The sequence below is a fragment of the Tamandua tetradactyla genome, chromosome 4, assembly GCF_023851605.1.
Source record: "Tamandua tetradactyla isolate mTamTet1 chromosome 4, mTamTet1.pri, whole genome shotgun sequence".
NCBI classification, from domain to species: domain Eukaryota; kingdom Metazoa; phylum Chordata; class Mammalia; order Pilosa; family Myrmecophagidae; genus Tamandua; species Tamandua tetradactyla.
The window spans coordinates 31214211-31236700 of record NC_135330.1 but is presented as its reverse complement, the minus strand read 5'-3'; the positions used below and the strand labels follow the sequence as shown (position 1 = coordinate 31236700).

General features: G+C 41.2%; 1 protein-coding gene across 1 annotated transcript in view; it reads right to left on the bottom strand.

The window, feature by feature from the left end:
* The window catches only part of BRINP2 (BMP/retinoic acid inducible neural specific 2), a 125426-nt gene that overhangs the window by 44080 nt on the left and 58856 nt on the right, over positions 1 to 22490 (bottom strand). Inside the window, exon 2 of the mRNA XM_077157093.1 lies at positions 14442 to 14788. Within this exon, the coding sequence (XP_077013208.1) occupies positions 14442 to 14710 (269 nt within the window). The 5' untranslated portion in view covers positions 14711 to 14788. The remainder of the gene's footprint in view (positions 1 to 14441; positions 14789 to 22490) is intronic.

Below are 22490 nucleotides of genomic sequence, written 5' to 3'. Positions count from 1 at the left end.
TATTTTAAGTGATAAATATGATTAATGTATGAAGATTATAGTAGAAAGAGTTCGATGGAGTAACACTGCCTCTTCTTTCTTTCCTCTTCCCAATTAATCTCTTCCCTGGTTTCCCCTTTCTAATCTTCAGATACCCCACTCCATCGCTTTCTTTATTTACTCTTGGGAAACCCCTCACTAAAAGGATTTGCCTTTTATTTTGAAGTAAACAAAATCTGGAATTAATTTTCAATACAATAATCCTAAAAGAAAGTACTATTTTCTACCCATTTTACGGATGAGAAAAATGAGACTCAGAGATACAAAATAACTAGCACATGGACACACAGTTAGAAACAGCAGAACTGAAATTTAAATCCAGGTACTCTGTTTCTAGGGACTGGAATATCATCCACAATGTAATATTGCTTTGTGCTTCAGCTAATTCATCTCCAGAAAACCCTACTCTCAGAGAATGGTTTAATTTTTTGCTATGCCCCATACATGCCAGACATGTTGCTGGGAACTGGAGATACAAAAATGAGCTCATTGCCTGAAGGAGCTTGTTCTCAAGTGGAGAGTAAAGAGAGACGAACCTACAAACAAATATATATTGCACAACAATTTCTATAGCAAAAATAAGAACAGAGTGATAGGGAATCTAAAATAGAAGTAATTCTTAAGCCTCTTAAAGGAGTCAGAGAAGACTTCATAGGGAGGTGATATTTGAATGGGTTTGAAAGGTAAATAGGAGGTCATCAGGCAGAGGAAATGGAAAGAACTTTGCAGGAAGGGAGACTAGGATATGAAAAGGCATGGGATCTACAGGAGCCTTCTATGCCTGGGTGAAGCTGTAGATGTTCTATGGAACTGGAATGATGGACAAGCAGAAAGAAATGGTGGAACACAATCAGTGACACAGGGTCAGTATTCATTGAATATTTATTGAAAGGGAGAGTGGATGGATTTTGAACAGACTTTATGCTAAGAAAATTGATTGGGGTTTTATTCTTTGGGCGAAGAAGGGCCAACAAAAGTCTTCAGGCAGTTTGATTTGGAGAAGAGAAAAGTCAAAGTGGTACAGAATGATAGAGAAGAAAATAAGAATCTGGCTTTACATGATGCTTCTGAATTGGAAGCCACACGATTCGGATGTGAATGGGGAAAAGGAGAGAGTTACCACAGCATGACGGCTAGTGAGACCAAGAAACACTATAAAGAAAACAGGAGATATAATAAGTAGTAGGACATTAATTTATACATGAAACTAAATCTATGTCTGCAAAATCAAACCAAAAAAGAAGTTGATGCAATTGTTTGAGAAGCTGAGTATAAAGGATTTTTCCTATGTTAAACTCGAATTTAAAAACATCAGTTCTCTCAACACGAGTCCAATATCCATTTCCAACTTTTCTTGAAGCATTGGTGCTTCAGGTCCAGAGCACAATCATACCAATGCCTGAGGTGTGCCTATGATCTAAAACCACTACTGGTAATCGCTGAGATCTGCATAAAAATGTGAGAAGTTAAGGACGTCTGGAGAGAGGGAAGTGCCTGGTCTCAGGAAGTCTGAATCGATGAACTGATATTGATCCATGACAAAATTCTTGAGTACTTTCAAAAGTGAACAAGCTCCCTAGGAACCAGAATTGGTTCAAGAAAAAGCTTTATGTCAAAATAAATTTCTTATATTTTATTTATGAGGAAATATGGAAAAGGAGTCTGTTTTCATTTCCTAGGTGGCTCAAAGCAAACATCATGAAATGGGTTGGGTTAAACAATGGGAATTTATTCACACAGTTCCAGGGCCAGGAAAATGTCTAAATGAAGGTGCCACCAAAGCAATGCTTTCTTCCTGAAGAATGACTACCAGTGATCCAGGGCTTCTCTCTCACATGACAAGTCAAACAGAGGTATCTGCTGGGCTCTCTCTTCTCTTCCAGGTTTTGCTGATTTTAGCCTCTTGCTTCTGTAGCTTTCTTTTTCTCTACCTGAATTTTATTCTCTTATAAAGGACTCCAATTAAAAATTAAGACCCGTCCTGATTGAGATGGGTCACAGCTTAACTGAAGTAGCACCCTGGAAAGATCTTACTTACAATAGTAAATTTATGAATATGTTTTTCTAGGGTACATACAGCTTCAAACCACCACAGAGAGGGTTAGGGATAAAAAACCAAAGACAGCTTGAGAGAGAATGTGAGAGGAGGGGGAAGGAAGTAAAGAACCTCTGGAGGGAAGTTATAGAGTGCTAACAACCAACTTCACATGTCTAGAGGCTTGTTGTGAAGAAGAGGCCTTCAGACTTACTCTAGAAAAATAAAATAAAGCAGAGGCAGGATCAATAAGTGAAAGTTGTGGGGATAAAAAGTATGCTTCCATTTCCGAACGATCTTTATGGCATTTGGGGCTATTTAATGGAGACTGGCTTCTGTGAATACCTTATGACCAGAACTGCCCACCGCAACGCTGGCTGGACACCTCTGACATGATTAGCAGAGTGTTTGTCCATGTTGCATGGGAAATGGAGCATTTTCAAGTTTCCTCTGAATTCATAGATAAACCAATTTATCATTGGTTCTGATAAACCATCCCAGGTCAATAGACTTCAGACGCTGTCTTTGCAGCCTTGGCCTCTTGTCTCAGGCCAACACACCTCACTCTGTGGATCCCAGTTTGTCTGTTTTTTGTTTGTTGGTTTTTTCTTTCAGGCCTGAAAGGCTGTGATATGCAGGCATGAAAAAACACCCAGCCATGCTTAGTTCATGCAGAATACCAAACAATGTTACCAGCGTTGAAGTCACATTTCTTCTGTTGAGTCCCACTTGAGCATGAGTTTCTAGATAAACAGGAAAATGCTCAAGGACTTGTACAGCTTCCCTTCTTCTCCATGCCTGCTTTATTAGCTGCACAACTTAGAACATACACAGAACCAGCGGAGTAAGAGGCTGGCTTAATGTGCTAAAGTTTACCTCTGTTACTAGTAAACCATCTATGGAGTCCATGTCAAGGGATCATTAGGTGTTTACATGCCTCTGTGGATTCAGGAGAACTCACTCCCCAAAGAGTCTTCCTTCCTGTCCCTTCTCCGTCACCAGCATGTTCCCAGGTGAGACACTGGCTCTCCTGGCACACAAGGAAAACGTGAATGCCCCCAGGCACCAGGGTTCCTAACAAAGGGCTTGATGCTATGCTGGTTCAGGCTACCTCATTTTTCTCCCATCAGGGGATCCTGTGACCGGTAAACTCATGCTGACTTTGAGAGCTTGTTTGTTCTTTGTAGGGGAAAGGGCAAAGAGGCACATTTTGAGCACACTAGAGAGTAGGCAGGGTGGCAGAACCAAGGGCCATTAAACAAGTGCAGAGGGGCCACCCCACAGTGGGAGTTCTGCCTGACTCCTGCACCTTCTCTAAAATGTACCCCATGTGTTAGCCCTAAGGCTGACTTGGGAGTCCCAGCCTGTAAAGCTTTCAACAGAGTGCTGTGGATGCAAAGAGTAAGTGGGAGGGTCTCTGAGCATATACCACTATTGTCCCTGTAAGAAAATTCACATTTACAAAGTAGTCCGATAAGCAGAGGTGATTTGCAACACCAAAGGTTTCTTCTGGCTTTGTGAAAATATTCCTTGGAATAAAAGAAATTTCCAAGGGGATATCTGTGTTTATAGGTCAACAGTACCTGATCCTAAAGTAAGGGGCTAGGGATTTACTTAGCGCTGAATTTTTATAAGCCATTACCAGGAAAAAAAAAAAGATAAGGTACTGCATCTCTGAAATGGCATTGCGTCCTCTCAATATAGGATTCATTTACAGAAATTCAATTTACACTAGCAACATCTTTGTGGAAACACAACAGTAGTGCAAAGTCAACACAGACAGAATTTACTGTGGGTGAAATGTTTCAGGAGGATTTGTCAGTGATGTTCAAATTCATTGGGAGCCTTCTTGCCACTCAAGGACCCCTGTGTGAAGATGGTGAGCTCAGGCAATACAGAGGAATGCAGGTTCCTTGAGTGGATGAACCTCCCTCCAACCCTGAGGCCCATCTTCTGTACCCCACAGGTCTGCCGGGATGCTAAATGGAAGAGTGGGAGGGCAAAAAGCCCATGTAGCTACAATTGGAGGCACGATTTCTCACCCAGGCTCAGGTGCTTTATATGATTCCATAGTAACCATTTGATGGTCAGGTTCTCTGTTCTATGGGTTGTGTGACTTAAATCCCACTAAAACTCAATGTCTTCATCTGTAAATATGGGTCTATAAAGCTTTAGTAAAATATTGGGCATATGATAAGCACTCAGCAAATGTTCGCTGAGTTAATGTTATTAATGTTATTAACATTTCATAGTATAAGGGGATCCTTTACTTTCTTTCTCTAACTTGAATAGAAATTTTAGCCAACTCCTTTGCCCTATTAGAACCATCTATTTCCTTCACCCCTTATTCCTACTCTTTCTTCCCATGAGAGAACTGGGGAAGTTGGTGAGAGCCTGTTGTACTCTTCCATATTTCAATACCAAATAGAGTCAATGAATTATGATCGCTGCTTCCAAAAGGCTCTTTCTTGGTTCTTGCTGTCTCTTGGACATATGTGTCCCAAATGGACACATTCCTCAGGCTGTTTCCTCCTCCTCCTAGTTCACTCACTTGGCAGAGCCATTCTGAGGTCACCTGCGCACCCCACTCATAGTCTCTAGGGATCTATTCCCCAGTTGCTTCCCTTAGGATTAGGGAAGTCAGCCAGGTGGTCTAAGCAGGATCCAGTTATCTCTAATTTGAGTTGGGGGTGGGTGGGATCAAAGGAAATGGAATTCCCATTTCAGACACAGGTTCAATCCAATATCTCCAACTCATCTTTATGGTAATAAATCTACTTGTCTTCCATTCCCTGAGTGCAGACTTTCCCGTTTCTAGTCCTGGAGAGGAAGAAGGGTGATTTGACATGGGACCAGCACTCTTCACCTCTTCATAGACCTCACTCACTTCTAACCACTTGCTCACATGGATCTTCTTTGAGGGCAAAGCTCCCTGAAGACTGGGCCATGTCTCATCTGTGGCTGTGTCCCCCGCAACTGAGGAGCAGCCAGCACATAAATATTCAATACATGTGTGCTGTATGAATAGATGCCCTGCCATGTGCCACTCGCTGTTCAGAAGTTTTTTTGTATGTGTGGGAGATGTGGGAAGCCCTGAGGTGGGAGAAATGTAGCAGAAGCTGAATTTTTTTTTTTTTAATGAGAATCCCTGACCCAGATAAAGCTCTTCTCTTGAAAAGGAAAAAAAGAGGACTACATGACTAGCCAATGTCCCCAGCTGTCTGCACCTGTGTCATTACAGTTTCTAAATGAAGCCCACCTCACTCTTTTCTACCTATACACATCTCTAAGTAGCAATTCATTCATGAATAAAAGTAATTATTTCTTGAAGCAAAACATATCCTCTTTTTCTCTGCCTGACTGACTCAAGATCTCTCTACTAAATCTCGTCTGAAAACAGAACTGATCTTGTCGTCTCCCTTTGGCAAGCCCCTTCCTGGCTTCTCCCTTCAGTTCTTGTATATTTTCATTTTCACATTTTGTTTTCACAGATCATGTTGCAATCTTATCTCAAGCCAGGATGGCGAATCTAAGTATAGGCCCAAAAGACATGGGAAAATTGGGGGCAGAAGTCATTGTGTCCTGGGGGAATCTTGGACTGGAATCCTGAGAATTCATTCTGACCCAGTATTCATAGGCCAAATCATTCCATCAACTACTGAGAATTTATTAAATGTCTTCTCCCCAGCACTTGAGATGCACTATCCCAAAGTCTTATCTTGTGTGTATGCTGCCATTCAAACTAGATTACTTATCTCCCAGGAATCAGAGGGATCCTGTTTTCCTTATCTTTTATATCCTGCTATAGTGCCCAGAATAATGCTTCACACAGTGGAGTTGCTGAGGGCCAAGGTGCGGCAAACCTACCATTAGTTCAATTATTTTATTTTATTTTAAAAATTGTTTTGCATGGGCAGGCACCAGAAATCGAACCCAGGTCTCCAGCACGGCAAGTGAGAACTCTGCTACTGAGCCACCACCACCCCGCCCACCATTAGTTCAATTTTATAAGCATAAATAATGCTAGATTTTTAGCCAAACCAGTAGTTTTGCACAATCTTAAAGCATCAGTTACTCCTTTCTCATCAAGTAAATGTTCACTTTCCATTTTTCCTACTTTCTCTGTACAGGCAATTCTTTTGCTTCATGTTTTACTTACCACACCTAATATAGGAAAATAATATACCCCTTCCTCCTTGATAGAATTTTTTGAAATTGCACTTTGGAAGAAACCAGCTTCTAAGAGTCTTTTTTTTTTTTGGCATTTTGGAGGGACAGGCTATGGCAGAAATAGCACGGTCGGAAGAGAGAACAAGGAGTGGCACAATGATGCATGTCTTGATACTTGCATTAGAAACATGAGGCAGGCTTCTTTGTTCTCAAACCTCTTCTGGCACTCCCAGTCCTTTGGTTAGTCTATTCCTGTGTCTATAGCACCATTTCCCAAGCTCTCCACCTCGTGACTTTCTGCTCATCCAGCAAAGTCTTGCCTAAACAGTACTTCTTTATTCTGGCTTTCCTTGACTTATCTGTGCAGTATAATCTAAATACTGCAGGCTCATCATAGCCACATTGCTTAGGAATTTTTCCTAATCTGTGATTAAACCTAATCACAATTCCAGTTTATGTACGATTCCTTGCTTTCCTTTTATCCCAACAAACTCCCTTGTGTTAAAATACAGTCCGTGAGAATCCAGAGGTCAGCCAGTTTACTTGGGTGATGGCTGTTTTCCCAAAGAGTCCTTCCTTGCCTGTCCCTACTACCGCAGAACTACAGTTTCCCTCGTGGTCTTCTGCAGCTGAGCGATAATGCAACATTTTTCACCTCTGTAGCTATAATGAACATCTAGGAAATCACTGGGATTTACCTATACAGACTGAGATTACCTTTGGTTGCCGTTTATTTATGCGGATTGTGATCTCTTAATTGGAGATAGTGCCTCTCCCAGGGTTCGCTGTTTATCCAAATCAGCATTTGTTAGTAGGCAAGACGTGATCTGGATAATAAATCAGCTCTGGAGCTCCTCCTGTGATTGCTTCCACAGCTGCTTTCTGCTTCCTTACCTCTCTATCCCCCATTAGATAGAGCTGGTTCTAGGCCTCCAGCCTTTTCTATTTTAAACTTTTCCCCTAGCTGCTGCATCTATTCTTATGAGTCCATATGTCCTGGTATCAATAACTCCCAGATTTAACTGCCCTCACCACTTTTCTATTTCATTGTAACATCTCCTGTAGGTCTTCTCATCACCTCAAATGCAACTTACCATTAACCCTCTCTCCTTCTCTGCCCTGGTTATTCTTGTTCTCTTTATTTTTTTCTCTAAAACACTTGGTGTCATAAAACACAGTGCTTCTCAAGCCTTCCCGTGCGTACTGTTTAACCGAGAATCTTATCAAAATGCAGATTCTGGTTCTGTAGGTCTGGGGTGGGGGCCTGAGATTCTGCATTTTTAACAATTTCCCAAGTGATGCTGATGCTACTTGTCCCCAGACCATATTAAGTAGCAGGGATCAAATATCTGGTTCTTCCTATTTCCCACTTGCCTCACATTTAAGCTATTATCAAATATTGTTCTTCATCCTAATGAATTCTAAACATAGTTTCTTTTCTGAGAATTACTGCTCTGATGGCCACTCAAGCATTCTTTTCCCTTATAAATACTGCTTTCTCCACTTCAAGCTGATTCTATCCCTTCCTGTCCTCCTGGATGTTTCCAGATGTAGCTGACTAGAACATATTCCTACCTCAACCCGGCCTGCTTATGTGTATAGCTCCACCCTCTTGCTTTTCAGCTTTCTTCTACTTTGGTTCTCTAAATCTGCAAACATTTTCTGTAATGTGATCAGAATACGATGTCCCATTGGTCAATAAAATAATGTTTGATTTCCATGTTTTGTTCGTCCCCAAAGACTTCTAACATATTCCAAGACTCTTTTTAAAAAGAGGTAGACAGGAATGAAGATAATAATGACCCAGGTTAATATTTTGGCAGCCTTGCTTTCCTTCCAACCACCACACTATATCCATTGTTCTGTGTGATTTCTAACTTTCTTTCTTAGTTTTCATTTATTCTTTCCAAGTGTTAAGTGTTTCATCAAAGTGCTTGGATTTTTTCCAATCCCATGATTCTCTTTCTCCATTAAAACCTTAATACTAAAAGAAATAATATTAAAAAGAAAAAACCAGACTGCTCATTACTTTGATTTGCAGCAAAGAGAGAATGGAGCATTACCACTAGTGTTTCGAGAAACCATATTTACATTTGCACCAGCTCAATTTAGGTGCCTGATTAGGTTCGTGTTATGATGAAGTTGCACTTACTAGTCAGAGGGAAGTGGCATGATCTAGAGTAATGAGCAGGAGATGCCAAGTCAGGAGCCCTTAGTGCTATTTCTGGCTGTGACTGGCTACTTCTGTGACCTTGAATACGTTTATCTCAATGCTTTAGACCTTAATAGGCTCCATCTACCACATAGGGTTGCTGACAGAGTCTGGTCACTTATGTGTTTCTTGTAGTGGGTGCTATGGAGTGGAGTGAGGGAGGAAGGATGTGGAGGCTACAGATGGGACTAGCGCCAATAACTCTGCCCTCATAGTTCTTACCACCTGGCCCATTGAGAAGTAGGCTAATAGCTCAGATCTTGGTCTGACAGGGTTACATGACATACCGAGAGGTTAGTCAATGTAATTTGAAGGGATGTCAAAAATTGAGTGAGATATATTGTAAGAGGGCCATACAAAGCTCATATTGTCTTTCTTCTCTTAACAACTCCACACTGAGACTGTTTGTTTCATCCCTGGGACTGAAGAGCCAGCGGTCACCAATCTTTTGACGACTTGCCTCAGATGGCAATCTTTGACTTTAGGAGCAAGAGTTCCTAAAGCACAGGGCTGGATTGAGGGATAGGAATTAATCTGCTTTAAAATGAAAACCGAGAGAACATTTTTTTTATCTTCTAATATAGGTTACTGACTGCTACACCTTCAGCCAACATTATAATAAAGATAGTACTCATGGATCTTATTTCAGTACCATTATTGCATTGGCTAATATTCATTGAGGATTATCTCATAATAGGTAATATTTGTTAAGCATTGTTCTGAGTGATTTATATCAATTAACTCATTTAATTTTCACATCAATGCATTAGATGGGGCCCTATTATTGTTCCCTTTTCTAGATAAGAAGTTGGGGGACAAATAAATTAACTAATTTCCCCAACATTATAAAGCTGGTAGGCTACAGGTCCAGAATTAGAAGCCAGGTTATCTGACTCCAGAGCCTCTCTGCTAAGCAGGAGTATAAATGTATTACTGAGAAAACAACAATGTTTGGGAAAACACGTTTAGAGATCACATAACCCTTCACCAAATGTTACTCCCCATTGGAAATCCTATTCTTCCTCCAACTACAGCCCATCCCCTTTATTATGTGGAAGGTGTATTTTTATGCCATTTGATTTCTAGGTACCAAAAGCTTTCTTAAAGAATCAAACGAAAGACTAATTCTGTTAGAGACACCAACAATTACCCACAAAACATTTCTGATATTCTTCATAAGCTTTTCCTCCCTCTGCCCTTCTGGGTAAAAGATGAGAAATTTTGTCGTGACTCTCAATGTCTGTTTTACCAGTTTTCTGTAACTGGCTTAGTCAGAATAAACAAAGGCGTGGATGTGCCAGACAGAGGGGACTGCAACGAGATACAAAAGGGGAAGACATACAAGTGGCTTCCCATTGGAGTAATATACAGCTATAGAACAAATATCCACGGAGCTACCATTTTGCAAACTCCCAGAATGCTCCTGGAGCAGCAGCGAGTGAGCATTTTCTCTTTGCCCCACCAAAGGGCTATAAATCAGAATGGTACATTCCTGTCAGAATGACTGGTTACTGTTTCCCCAAGTACAGGTTCACGTGCAATACCTGACCCTGGAGAAACCGAACGGCACAGTGTAAGAGCTTGTCACATTAAATGATCAAGAAACCATTACCAACTGATAGAACGGTTGATGGTTCAGAAGTGATTGCAGACACTGAGCTGCTGTCCAGGCATTAAGTGGCTGCCAGGCTATCCAGATTTGGGGCCGAGCTTGGTGAAAAGAACAATCTACTGAGGAAAGAAGGAAACAGATGGTTTATTTCCTCTAGTTCCTATAGCTCTTTGAAGGGGATAGTGGTGTTGGAATTCCCAGTCTTACATTTCAGTTCCAATACATTTTTTAAATCTTTTTTATTTTAATAAAACAGTGCCTCTGATAGAAATTTGGGTTGAATCAAAAAGTCTTATGTAAATTAAATCTTCTTTTACCTGGACTAGAAGGATTCACTGCTTAAACACATTCTAAGATGGGTTTTCTGATTTTTTTTTTTTTTGGACAGAGAGGGGAAGATATTCTTTGATAAAGAAAAGAATCTTCCTGAACTTACCTTTTAAAAAATTTGTTGGGAAACATGTAATAACATAAATGAGCTTTGAAGACATATGTTAAGTGAAATAAGTCAGACACAAAAGGATACATATTGAATGATCTCATTGAAATAAACGAATTATAATATGTAAACTCATGGACATAAAATATAGAATACAGGTTACGAGGATACAGAATGAGGCTGAAGAATGGAGAGTGGTTACTTAATATGTGCAGACTGTTTAACGAGGTGGAACTTAAACATTTGGAAATGGACAGAGGTGATGGTAGTATGTTATTGTGAGAATAATGAACAGTGCTGACTGGTGTGTGAGTGTGGTGGAAAGGGGAAGTTTAGAGTCATGTATGTTACCAAAAGGAAAGGTGGAAGTTAAAACATGGGAATGTATAACACAGTGAATGTTATGATGGACAATGTCTGTGATTAAAAAGTTCTTTCATTAAATAGAACAAGTGTATGACACTCTTACAAGGAGTTAATAGAGGAGAATATGGAAAAAATGTACCTGTTGCAAACTATCAACTATAGCTAACAGTAATAGTATAAAATATTCTTTTACCAGCAGTAACAAATGTATTGCACTAATACTATGGGTCAATAATAGGGAGGGATAAGTGATATGGGAGAATTAGGGTTTCCTTTTTTTATTTTTATTTCTTTTATGAAGTAGTGAAGATGTTCTAAAATCGTAGGTTGTATGCACAACTAAGTGATGATACTGTGATTAGGCACTTCAGATGGTCTATGTGGTGTGTGAATAAATCTCAATAAAACTGCAGTAAAAGTAGAAGCCATACTAGGAAACAGAAATATACCCTTACATCTATGTCCAGTTGATATTTGATAAGGCTGCCAAGCCCACTCAACTGGGAAAATATAGTTTCTTCCACAAATGGTGCTGGGAGAACTGGATATACGTGTGCCGAAGAATGAAAGAATTTCCCAATCTCACACCACATACAAAAATTAACTCAAAATGGATTAAATACCCAAATATAAGAACTAGGACCATAAAACTCCTAGAAGAAAATGTAGGGAAGCGTCATCAAGATAAGTGGTAGGCAAAAATTTCCTAGACTGCATACCCGAAGCACAAGTAATGAAGGTAAAAATAGACAAATGAGACTTCCTCAAAATTAAAAAATTTGTGCAACAAAAGACTGTCGAAAAGTGAAAAGATAACCTACTCAACAGGAGAAAACATTTGGGAACCATATATCCAATAAGGTTTTAATATCCAAAATATATAATGAAATCCTACAACTCAACAATAAAAGACAAACAACCCAGTTTAAAAATGGGCAAAGCACTTGAATAGATACCCCTACAAAGAGAAAATACAAATGGCTAAAAAGCATATGAAAAGATCCTCAACGTCACTATTAGGGAAATGCAAATGTAACAACAATGAGATACCACTTCACACTCACTAGAATGGCTACCTCTGAAAAAATGAAAAAGAGCAAGTGTTGAAGAGGATATGGAGAAAGAGGAACACTCATTCATTGCTGTTTGGAATGTAAAATGGTGCAGCCACTTTGGAAGACGGTTTGGCAGTTCCTCAGGAAACTGAGTATAGAATTACCTTATAATCTGGCAATCCCATTACTAGGCCTATACCCAGAAGAACTGAAAGCAGGGCCTTAAACTGTTATTCGCACACCAATGTTCACAGTGGCATTTTCACAATTGCCACTGTGAAAATGGAAGCTTCCAAAATGGAAGCTACCCAAGTGTTCATCAGCCAATGAATGAATAAACGAAATGAGGTATATGCATATAATGGAATAGTATTCAGCTATAAAAGAAATGAAGTCCGGATGCATGCAACATCATGGATGAACCTTGAGGACATTATGTTGGGTGAAATAAGCCAGACAGAAAAGGGAAAATATCGTGTGATTTCACTGTTATGACCTAATTTACTATAAGCAAACTGGAGTTAGAATCTAGAATATAGGTTACTAGGAGATAGGTTGGGGTTTGAAAATGGGGACTTGATGCTCAATTTGTACAGATTTTCTATTTAGGCCAAACATAAAGATTTAGAAATAAATGGTGGTGATGGTAGCACATTATTATGAGCCTAATCAATAGCACTGAACTGTGTAGGTGAATGTGGTTTTTTTTAAGGTCTATATATTACTAGAGTACAATTTGAAAGATATAGCACAACGCACATACACAAAGTTTATTGGGGCATGTCAGCTCGTATGATTTCACTTCAGCAGGTAAATCACCACTCCCAGCCTGAGTTGGCCCCTCTTTGTCTGTGACCTAACGTGAATTTCCATTGCAATCTTTGGAGAATGGCAAGGACCAGAGTCACCAAAACAGAGAATGTGCATTTAATCCCTTATAGGACCAAATTGAGTCTAAGCACATTGAAGGGAGACATGGACAGAAAAAAGAGCTGGGCAGGCTATTCCTGAGGAGCAGGATTTGATTTCTATGTACCTCTGTACCTGTGAGGTACAGGCCTTCAAATTGTATCCAGGTGGGAAAACCGAACTAGGCAAAAAGCCTCTATGAATGGCTGCTCTCTTACAATTTGGGAATCTTTCAGTGCTGAGTGCTCCTAAAACTTTCTCTCTGAGACCCCATGCTAACCTAAATAGATCACATAGTTACTGCTTAAGTTTAAAAAACTCTTGGAAAAAGAAAAAAATGTCTTTAAATGTATTGTAAAAAACCTAGACTCTGGAGTCTGACCACTTGGGAGCTAAGCCTGGCATCATCATTTACTAGTTGTGTGCCCCATGGCAAGTTGCTTAATTTCTCTGGGCCTCAATTTCCCCATTTGTAAAAATGAGAGGATAATTGTTCTTCCAACATACAGTTGTTGGAAGTATTAAATATACATATGGCAATGTAAAGTGCTTATTTCAGTTAGAGTTCCCAAAACACTAGTATTCTCATATGACTGGAAATGCATACGCCAACATATTAACAACAGTAGCCTCTAGATGCTGAAGAAATAATAATTTTGTGTTTTTTGTTTCTTTGTGCTTTTTCATGTTTTCTTATTTTTTAACTTTTTGCCTTTGCTTTTGTTTTTCTGTATTAGAAATACTAATTTTCAGTTAGAAAATAAATGCCTTCAAAAAGAGAAAAAAGAGGAATTTAACAGAGCTCCTAGCTTTGTCTTAGGATGGCTGACAAGGTAAGGAGAGATAGGGGAGCAAGTGGGAAGAGGGATCAAAGGGAAGTTTCAAATCAGGATGCACCTGTGGGAACCCTGAGCTTGCTGGGTCACCCAAGGTCAGGACTTAGAGGATCCTTCTGCCTTTGCAGTGCTGGTCCAGCAGCCAGGAATATGTACCTGGCTTATCTCAGGTCAGGTGGACCAGGTAGGTCTCATGTTTGACTTTCAATGACCATGCTCCTGGGGATAGGCATAAGGGGACAGGAAGATAGAGCCCATTTGCATGCACAAGGCAAGCTGAAGTTAGGACAGCTTTCCTTCCTGACCCTGCAGGGCTCCCAGACTTTGAAGGCAGGAGCTGGAGCTGCCCTTCCTTCATTTGCATGTCTAAGTAATTACAACTCATAAAAATGTCTAACCCATTAGTTAAAACCCAGCCCCAGCATTTGACTCTGACCTCCTGTAGCAGCACGGGCCCCATGCTGACTCCATGCTGCCTGATTTGTCCTCAATTTATAAGCAGCACAACCTATAAATAGAAACCCTTTTGCTCAGCTCCCCAGGAGGCATCAGCAGGTTTTCCAGCTTGTATGTGTTTTCTTCTTTCTTTTTGAAAAAACCAACAGGGTACACTTATTTACCCTGCTTGGTGCTCCCCCAGCTTTCACCTCTAATTCAGTCTGAGGGCATTCCAGCTGGCTGAGCAGCTGGGGCCTGCACTCTGGCAGGACCTGCCCGGGTTGGGTTCTGAGGGAAGCCCCTGGCTCAGTCGTGGAGGTTCCCACTCACCTGTAGATCCTGTACCTGGTTGTGAACCCCTGGCGGTACCGCTCCATGAAGTCAGCATACTCCTGGGCGCGGTGGAAAGGGCCCCGGTCTGTGAGCAGCCAGTCCAGGGGAGGCCGGCCGGCCGAGGGGGCATGCTGCTCCGGGACCACAGCTGCAGCGGTGGCCGAGACAGCCAACACCCAACCGGGGAGGCCCAGTGCCAGCAGGGTGGTCCATAGGACCGCCGCTGGCCGAAGCCCTCTAAACTGAGTGCCACACTGCCACCTCATGCTTCTCCTGGGCAGTTGGTTTCTTCATTCTCTCGCCACAGTCTCCCGCTCTGTGCTGCTCCTCCAGGGCGTCCAGAACTAGAAAAGGACAACAAACAGATGTCAGTGTGGGCACCCTTGTCCTGCCCCATGGACCTGGGAGCGTCAAACAAAGTTGGGCCAGGCCTCAGTCTAGAAATCCTTTATCCCGGTAACACCAACCCGGCTTAGTTGAGCAAAGCGCTTCATGCATATTATTTCTGAAATATATTATTTAATTTTTATTAAATAAAATATATTATTTATATTATTTTAGTAATTATGATTAACTTAAAACATCCTATGAGGAGACACTGTTCACATCATTTTACGAATGAGAAAATGGAGGCTTAGAGAACAAGAAAGTTGCCTAAGTTCACACAGCTATTAAGTGCTGAAACCAGAATTTGACCTTAGATGGTCTGATTTGATAACACTTATTTATATGGCTTTCACGTTTCCTATGTGAGTCACTCACCACCACCTGCTTATGTTTTTCTTTTTCAAGAATGTCAATACGTTTAGAAGTAGCCTCAAAGACCGAATGCTGTCTCTAGAAGCTTTATGCAAAGCAAGTAGCAGCCCCATTTTTCAGATGGAGAATTGTGAAACAGAGAAGTAGTGTGTTCCAGTGCTGCTATGAAGCTGGATGAATTTGGGCAAATCACTTCCCTCCTCTGGGTTCAGTTTCTTTTCATAGAGAATAGGGGCTTGATTAGATAGCATTTAAGTCCTTTTCCAGCTTTGACTATCTGTTCTATTCGTTTATTGAAGGCCATACAGATGGAGTCAGGGTAAGAAAGCAAAATGCCTTATCACCATCATCAGAGAGCAGAATGCACGCATACTCATGGCAGAGCAGAAAAGTTCCACAACGCAGGGCTGTGTCTCACTACTGAGTTGGAGTTAAGGTCCCAAGGAAGAAGTGTGATGCTGGCCTTCACCAGTCTTGGATTTCCAATGACTGCACTTTGCCTAAGGATAACTGCCGTCTTTATAAACATCTGGGCAGATGCAAGGGACCGATTCAACTCTACAGGGATTCTTAGAATTGCATTCATTTCTTCTGTCTTTTATAGCACATGCCATTGGAGTGTCGCCAGTCTCCTCTTATGCACATGCCTTCAGTGTGTGCTGGACTGACCTCTTAGCATCTGCAGTTTGTGGCTTGAGAAGTTTCTCTGGCTGCCAAAGCCCAGAAATGTGTTCCTTGGAGACAGACTTCTGCAAGGTCAGGCAAAGTGTATTCAGCCCTGGGAGGGAAAGTTTGACCCATGCCTTTTTTCAGAGTGTCCCAGGATATTCTGGGACGGCTTTAGATAAACAAAACCAACAAATTTTGGTGAATCAATGAAAACTTTGAAGGGCCTGCACAGAGGCTGAACTAAGTAATTATCCTGGATCCCCCCCATCTAAGAGCTGACCAGAGTCTGAGAGATGGGTGCCTCAGCATTTGTAAAGGATACTTTCAAAAGAGTAACAGTTCCTGCTCCTAAGGATGGAGGGACAGAAATGTGAATTCCTAGATCTTCAAAGTCACTCCTCCATGCATGCTTAAGTATTGACCACCTACTAGGTACTAGGTGATTATTAGAAAGTGCCCCAATTGATTCTCCCAGTGAGTTGTGATATAAGCTTATTGAGACTCAACGGCATTAAGCTAGAGGCAAATCTAGAATCTGAACCTAGATGCGGCTCCAGGATGCTGTTACTTCCTAGAGTGCTTATGTAGACAGCAAGATAGACCCTTATTTAATGAACTGGTTGAGAGAGGGGCTGAAAGAAGAATATGAGGCAGCACCTGCTCTACCAGATCGTACAACTTATTATAAAATTCCAGTAATTAAAGTAGGTGGTACTGGCACACAAATGGACAGACAGATCAATGAAATAGAATAGATGGCTCAGAAATGGACCTTATTATACATAAGAACTTAGTATATGAAAAAAGGCATGGCAGACTAATTGAGGAAGAAATGGAATATTTTATAAATAATATTGGGAAATTAGTTCCAAGTGGATTAAAAAGTTCAGTATAAAAAATAAAATCATGGAAAGAAATAAATTCACTAGTGTTTTATAATGAGCATGCATTACTTTTAAATCAGGGAGGAAAAAGTGACTTAAGCCTGAAGAGAGGTTTCAGTCTTGCTCAATGGGGTGTGGACCATTTTTTATATGAATATAATTAATGAGGGTGCCCAAGTGTTTCTAATTCAATCTTTCATGTATTAATTTATTTATGAAACATAACTTGAGGACTCCTAAGTGCAAAACACTATGCTAAGCATTGACAATACAAAAGTGAGGGCTCATTACCTTAGTTGAAACTCTACAATGAATGATGAATTCCTCTGACAAAATATTGACCTTTTTTTTTCAAGGTTGACTGATGGAAGGCAGGGGAGAATGTTCAATTTGGAGACAGAGGCTACTTGATATAGAAAGCCAAGGTGGGAAATACAGTAAGATGCAAATACGCTGACATGGGTGGAAGGACTACGTGGCAGGCAGGATTCTAAAACAGTCCCTGAGATTCCCATCCCCTGCTGTCCTGTAGAGTCCCCTCCTCCTGTCGGTAGGCGTGCCTTGTGAATTTGATGAGATATCACTTCCATAACTAGGTTATGCATCAGCTGACTTTGATTTACTCAAAAGGGAGATAATCCTGGGTGGTCCTGGTCTAATCAGGTGAGCCTGTAAAAGAGAGTGAGGTGTCAGAGAGATGGGTTCTTTATGGCATGGACAAATGAAAGCAACCATGCCATGGAACTATGGGGTCCATGTGCCAAGGACCTGCAGGAGCTGGCAGCGATCCCTAGTGGACAGCTGGCAGGAAAACCAGAAATTCAGTCGTATAACCACAAGGAAATGAATTCTGCCAACAACCAAAGTGAGCTTGGACGAGGATACCAACTCTGTGAATGTGAATAGCCGAGGACCGAGTTAACCGGTGTCAGTACTCCTGCCCCATGGATACACTATTACATTTGTGTTGTTTAAAGCCACTGAATTCATGACAATTTGGTACACAATGGGAAACTAACACCGACACACAGAAGACACCTCCATCTCTCTCCCGCTCTGCTCAGGTCTGTCCTGGTGAGGGTACTTTGCATTCCTGAAGAAGACAAGCTGTTTGCATGGCAGTTTCTTGAGCGGAGTGGTGCTAATTATTTCCCAACTCCACCGAGTTGCACCACACCCTCCCTTCCTTGGCTATGAATCTCTTGCAGACAGACTATATCTGTCTTTGGTTTTGTCATCCTAACCCTCACACAGAGTGGGTCCTCAAAAATATCTAATGACTCGATTCTATGCATTTCGAGTGGCTATTGTGGGCTGTAGCCCAGCCTTTAACCTATGGTGCCCTGGTGCCCGGTGTTGTAATAAGAAGGTGAAAACAACAACCTACTGATCACAGGTTTTATAAGGAGAGGTGAGAGCATGCGTGTGAGAAGCGAGCTGTATTAAGTCAATGTGGGCTTCTTGTCACTCTTTGTTTGTAATTATGCTTTTTCAGAGCTTGCAATGTGCTAGAACCTCCCTGGTTTAGGAGTATCAGCTTTAGAATCAAATGATTTTGATTGCTGGGCCAAGTCTGCTGAGCACAGCAAGAATGCCTGAATTCAGTGCTGACGTCTCCTCTGAAAAACCTGGCCCTGGAATAATATAGTTTCCGCTTCATTGGTTTTCCTCAGAATCTGAAGACATTTTGACAAAAAGAAAAAATCTCTCTTAAGAAAGAGAAGTTTTAAGCAGGCTTCAAAAACTTTCTTAAAAAAAAAAAAATCCCTAGTATGCGTTCCTTCATCTTTGCAAAAAAAGAAAATAATCGCTGCATTGACAGCTTTTAAAGGGGAACAGCTTCTGGCCATTTCCTGCTTTTGCTCCACAAATACCGTCACTAGAAATTTGGTAACAGCAACCTGCCAAGCACAGTTTCTGGTGGTACCATTAATATCAGCAGGATAAAACAATAAACACCTTCTCCCATGATGTTTCCATTCAGACTTCTTGTTCTAAAGCTGACTATTTAGGTAAACCTTCACGTGACATGGCAGTGTGTTAAAATAGTGGCTAGCTAGCTCCTTGATGAAATATTATAAATTTAGTTGCAAAATCCAAATAATTGTATTTACTTAGATCACACTCAAGACAAAACAAACAGTAAAGTAGCTTTGGAACAAAAGCACAAGTAAAACAAGTCATTTCTTTGCTGACCACATTAGCTCAAACTTGTTCTTTAAGTCATGAATTAAATGGGTCACAGCTTTATCAGTAGAGAAAACCAGGTTCAGACTAGATCCCAAGCAGTTATTAGTTATTAGTGCTTATTAGAATTGTAACCCCACCACTCTAACTAGAGTATTTATTTTGCCCTCCTGATGTTCTCAACCTCCATTTATTCTGGGTGTGTCAGAGGACAGTGCAATTAGGTATCTGCTCCTCATGCATCAGATTGTGGCACATGAAACATAGGTTTCCTCACTGAAAATAATTGTAGAGGAGGGATTATAGGTTGAAAGAGTTTAGGATATGACTAGGCTATGGCTATAGGCCAGTTAATAGGTATGACCACATTATTATTAACGAAGTCATTAATGTTGCTAATTGCTATTAATAAATATCAATATACCTATAATATTTGTGTAATGGATATTGTTTATGAAGCATGGATAGTAAAATTTGATGCAATTTTCCTCTCCTGGTTTCCATGTTCCTCTTTTAACAGATGAGAACACTGAGGCTATGAATGGACCAGTGAATCACACATGTTGCACATTTTAGTGGCAGATCCAGGTTTGCATACTTTGGATTTTATACTATTTATACCTCACTGCACCACTTACGTGGCATCACTACAAGGAAATGTTGGCTTTGCCAGGTTCAATGTAGTGCCCTTGGGCAAATCACTTCTCTCTGAGACCCTCGCATTCGTCATCGGTAAAATGATTTAAAACATAAGATGATTCCTATGGTCCCACCCAGTGCTGAAATTCCATAATTCTATGTGACTATAAGGGGCACAAATACAAGGGGGAGAAGCATTAAGATCTTCATCTTCGGAAAGAAGCTCTATGTTTCAGAAAGGCAGTGAAGCATAAGAGAAATGGGGTATAAAGTAGAAATCCTTGCCTGCTGGAGCAGTGACATTTAATAAAGTGATTAGGCAGTGACATTAAATAAGTTTTCAAGCCATTTGAGTGGGTAATTGGCCAACTCTATTGAGAAGATGTTTTCACAAATAAGTCTGAGGGTGTAGGTGGCAAAAACTCACAGAAAGTGTTATTTCGTTCTTGTCATCCACATCCTGATACAAAACCTGCTTTTACTAGAAGGCGAGGTTAGATGGGTAAAATGATAGTACATTCTGGGGTTCAGATTCCTTAAGGGCAAAATGGAGTATGGGTGCTATCACCACAAGTCAATGCCTTTTCTTCTCTCTTCCTGTAGATATGATCTGCCAACCTCCAAGAGTGAGCACGGCTTTTTCATCTCAATATGGTGCTCCTGACTTCACCTCCTAGAACTTCAGCAGCATCCATCATACCCCATTTGAATCCAGCCTTGAGTCCCCAGGTTTTACCACCAGGACTGGCATGGAACTGACAAGGTACATTTCATACATTTCCCTGGTTCTGGGCTAGAAATGACTTAAAACAGGTGAGGCTTATGGACACCCTCACTGTATAACATCCGTTTAACAATATTAATGATTATTTATGCAAAGGTAAAAGCTAATAGCAATTAGTGTTTACTAAATGTTCTTACTTTCATTTGAGGCTTTTAAAAGAGGAGGCTGGGGGCGGTGAAGGGACTTGCTGAGGTCTCCCCACAAGGAAGGAGAAAAAGTTAAATTCCCATATTCTGACTCCAAGACCTGTATACTCAGATCTCCTTCTCCTCTCTTGCCTCTGTCCATCAGTCAATCATCTACCAAGGAATTTCCTTGCTCAAAGACAGTACTAGACAATGGGAGTTGTGCTGGTTTGAAAGGAAGTGTGCCCCCTAAGAAAAGCCATGTTTTAATATAAGTCCCATTTCATAAGGTAGAATAATCCCTATTCAATACTGTAGATTTGAAACTGTAATGAGATCATCTCCCTAGGTGGTGTGATTTAGTCAAGAATGGTTGTTTAACTGGATTAGGGGATGACATGTCTCCACCCATTTGAGTGGGTCTTGATTGGTTTATTGGAGTCCTATAAAAGAGGGAATATTTTGGAGATTCAGAGGGATTCAGAGAGAGCAACACTACAAAGCAGAGAGTCCACCAGCCAGCGACCTTTGGAGATAAAGAAGGAAGACACCTCCCGGGGAGCTTCATGAAACCGGAAGCCAGGAGAGAAAGCTAGCAGATGATGCTGTGTTCACCATGTGCCCTTCCAGCTGAGAGAGAAACCCTGAACTTCATCAGCCTTCTTGAATCGAGGTATCTTTCCCTGGATGCCCTTGGATATTTCTATAGACTTGTTTTAATTGGACATTTTCTCGGCCTTAGAACTGTAAACTGGCAACTCATTAAATTCCCCTTGTTAAAAGCCATTCCATTTCTGGTATATTGCATTCCAGCAGCTAGCAAACTAGAACAGGGGTAAATGTGGAGAATAAGACAGACCCAATCTTTACTCTCACTGAGTAGGAACAAAATGTAGGACTTGAAGATCCTGTAAAAGTTTTAAAAATTTCACACACCCACGCACATACCTAGCTTTAGTGACATTAGGCCTTGTAGGCGCCATCCCCTCAGGGCCCCAATTTTATAGGTTTCTGCTGTGTGATAACCAGCCCTTCACTTACCAAGGATGGATTCATCTGTCAGTTTCTGAGGATTCACATTTGCCTGCCAGTTGTCCTTGGCACTTCCCTGGGAGAGACAAGCTAACTGACAAGATTGCCCAGGGCCTTGCATGACAAAGCCAGGGTCAGAATGCTCAGCCCAGATGGGGCCCCTCTGCCCCAGAGTCTCCCTGGAGGTCACAGAGTCCACAGAAAAGAGAAAGAAGGCACTGTCCATCAAACAGATGCTCTAAATGAGAAGACGCACATTTCAAAGCCTTAAAACCTGATCCCCACGCAGATTAATCTTGCTCTAAGCCATTTCCATCATACTCCTTGCTTAAGAAACTCCAGCAGCCCCTTGTGACACTGAGAACAAATCTCACTTCCCTTTCCAGGAACTGAAAACCCCCATAAATTGCTCCATTGTGGAGTGGTTTCCAGTTAGATATGAAGCCAAAGTGCCTGGCTTCTTAATATTGGCTCCCCAACTTCTGTCTCAGGTTCCTCAACTTTAAAAGGGATTTTAATAATAGTGTTACCTCATGGTGTTGTAGGGAATAAATGAGTACGTATTTTAAAGCCCCTAAAAGCCTGGCCCATGGTGAGTGGTATGTGAGAGTGTTCTCTAAGATTCTTTCCAATGTTCCCGCATGGCCACTGAAAGCCATGGGAACCACCTAATCCAATGCTTTTGCTTTTGTTTTTTGCTTTTACAGATGAGAAAACTGAGACCTGAGAAGGTAGCTTCTTGCTAAAAGGATATGTCCTTGTTAATCTTTGGAAGACCCTACAGGCCGTTCCAAGTAACCTCACTGGTCCCCTTTGCTGGCTCCTCCAGAGTCAGGTCCTGTCCAGGGCCCATTTGCCTTAATCCTATGGCCTCAAATCTTGACCCCTCATGACTTGGTGGACCCTGCCAGTATCCTCATGCCTGCCTTTCCTCGCTGTGTGAGGCATCTGTCTCATGCCTTGTAGG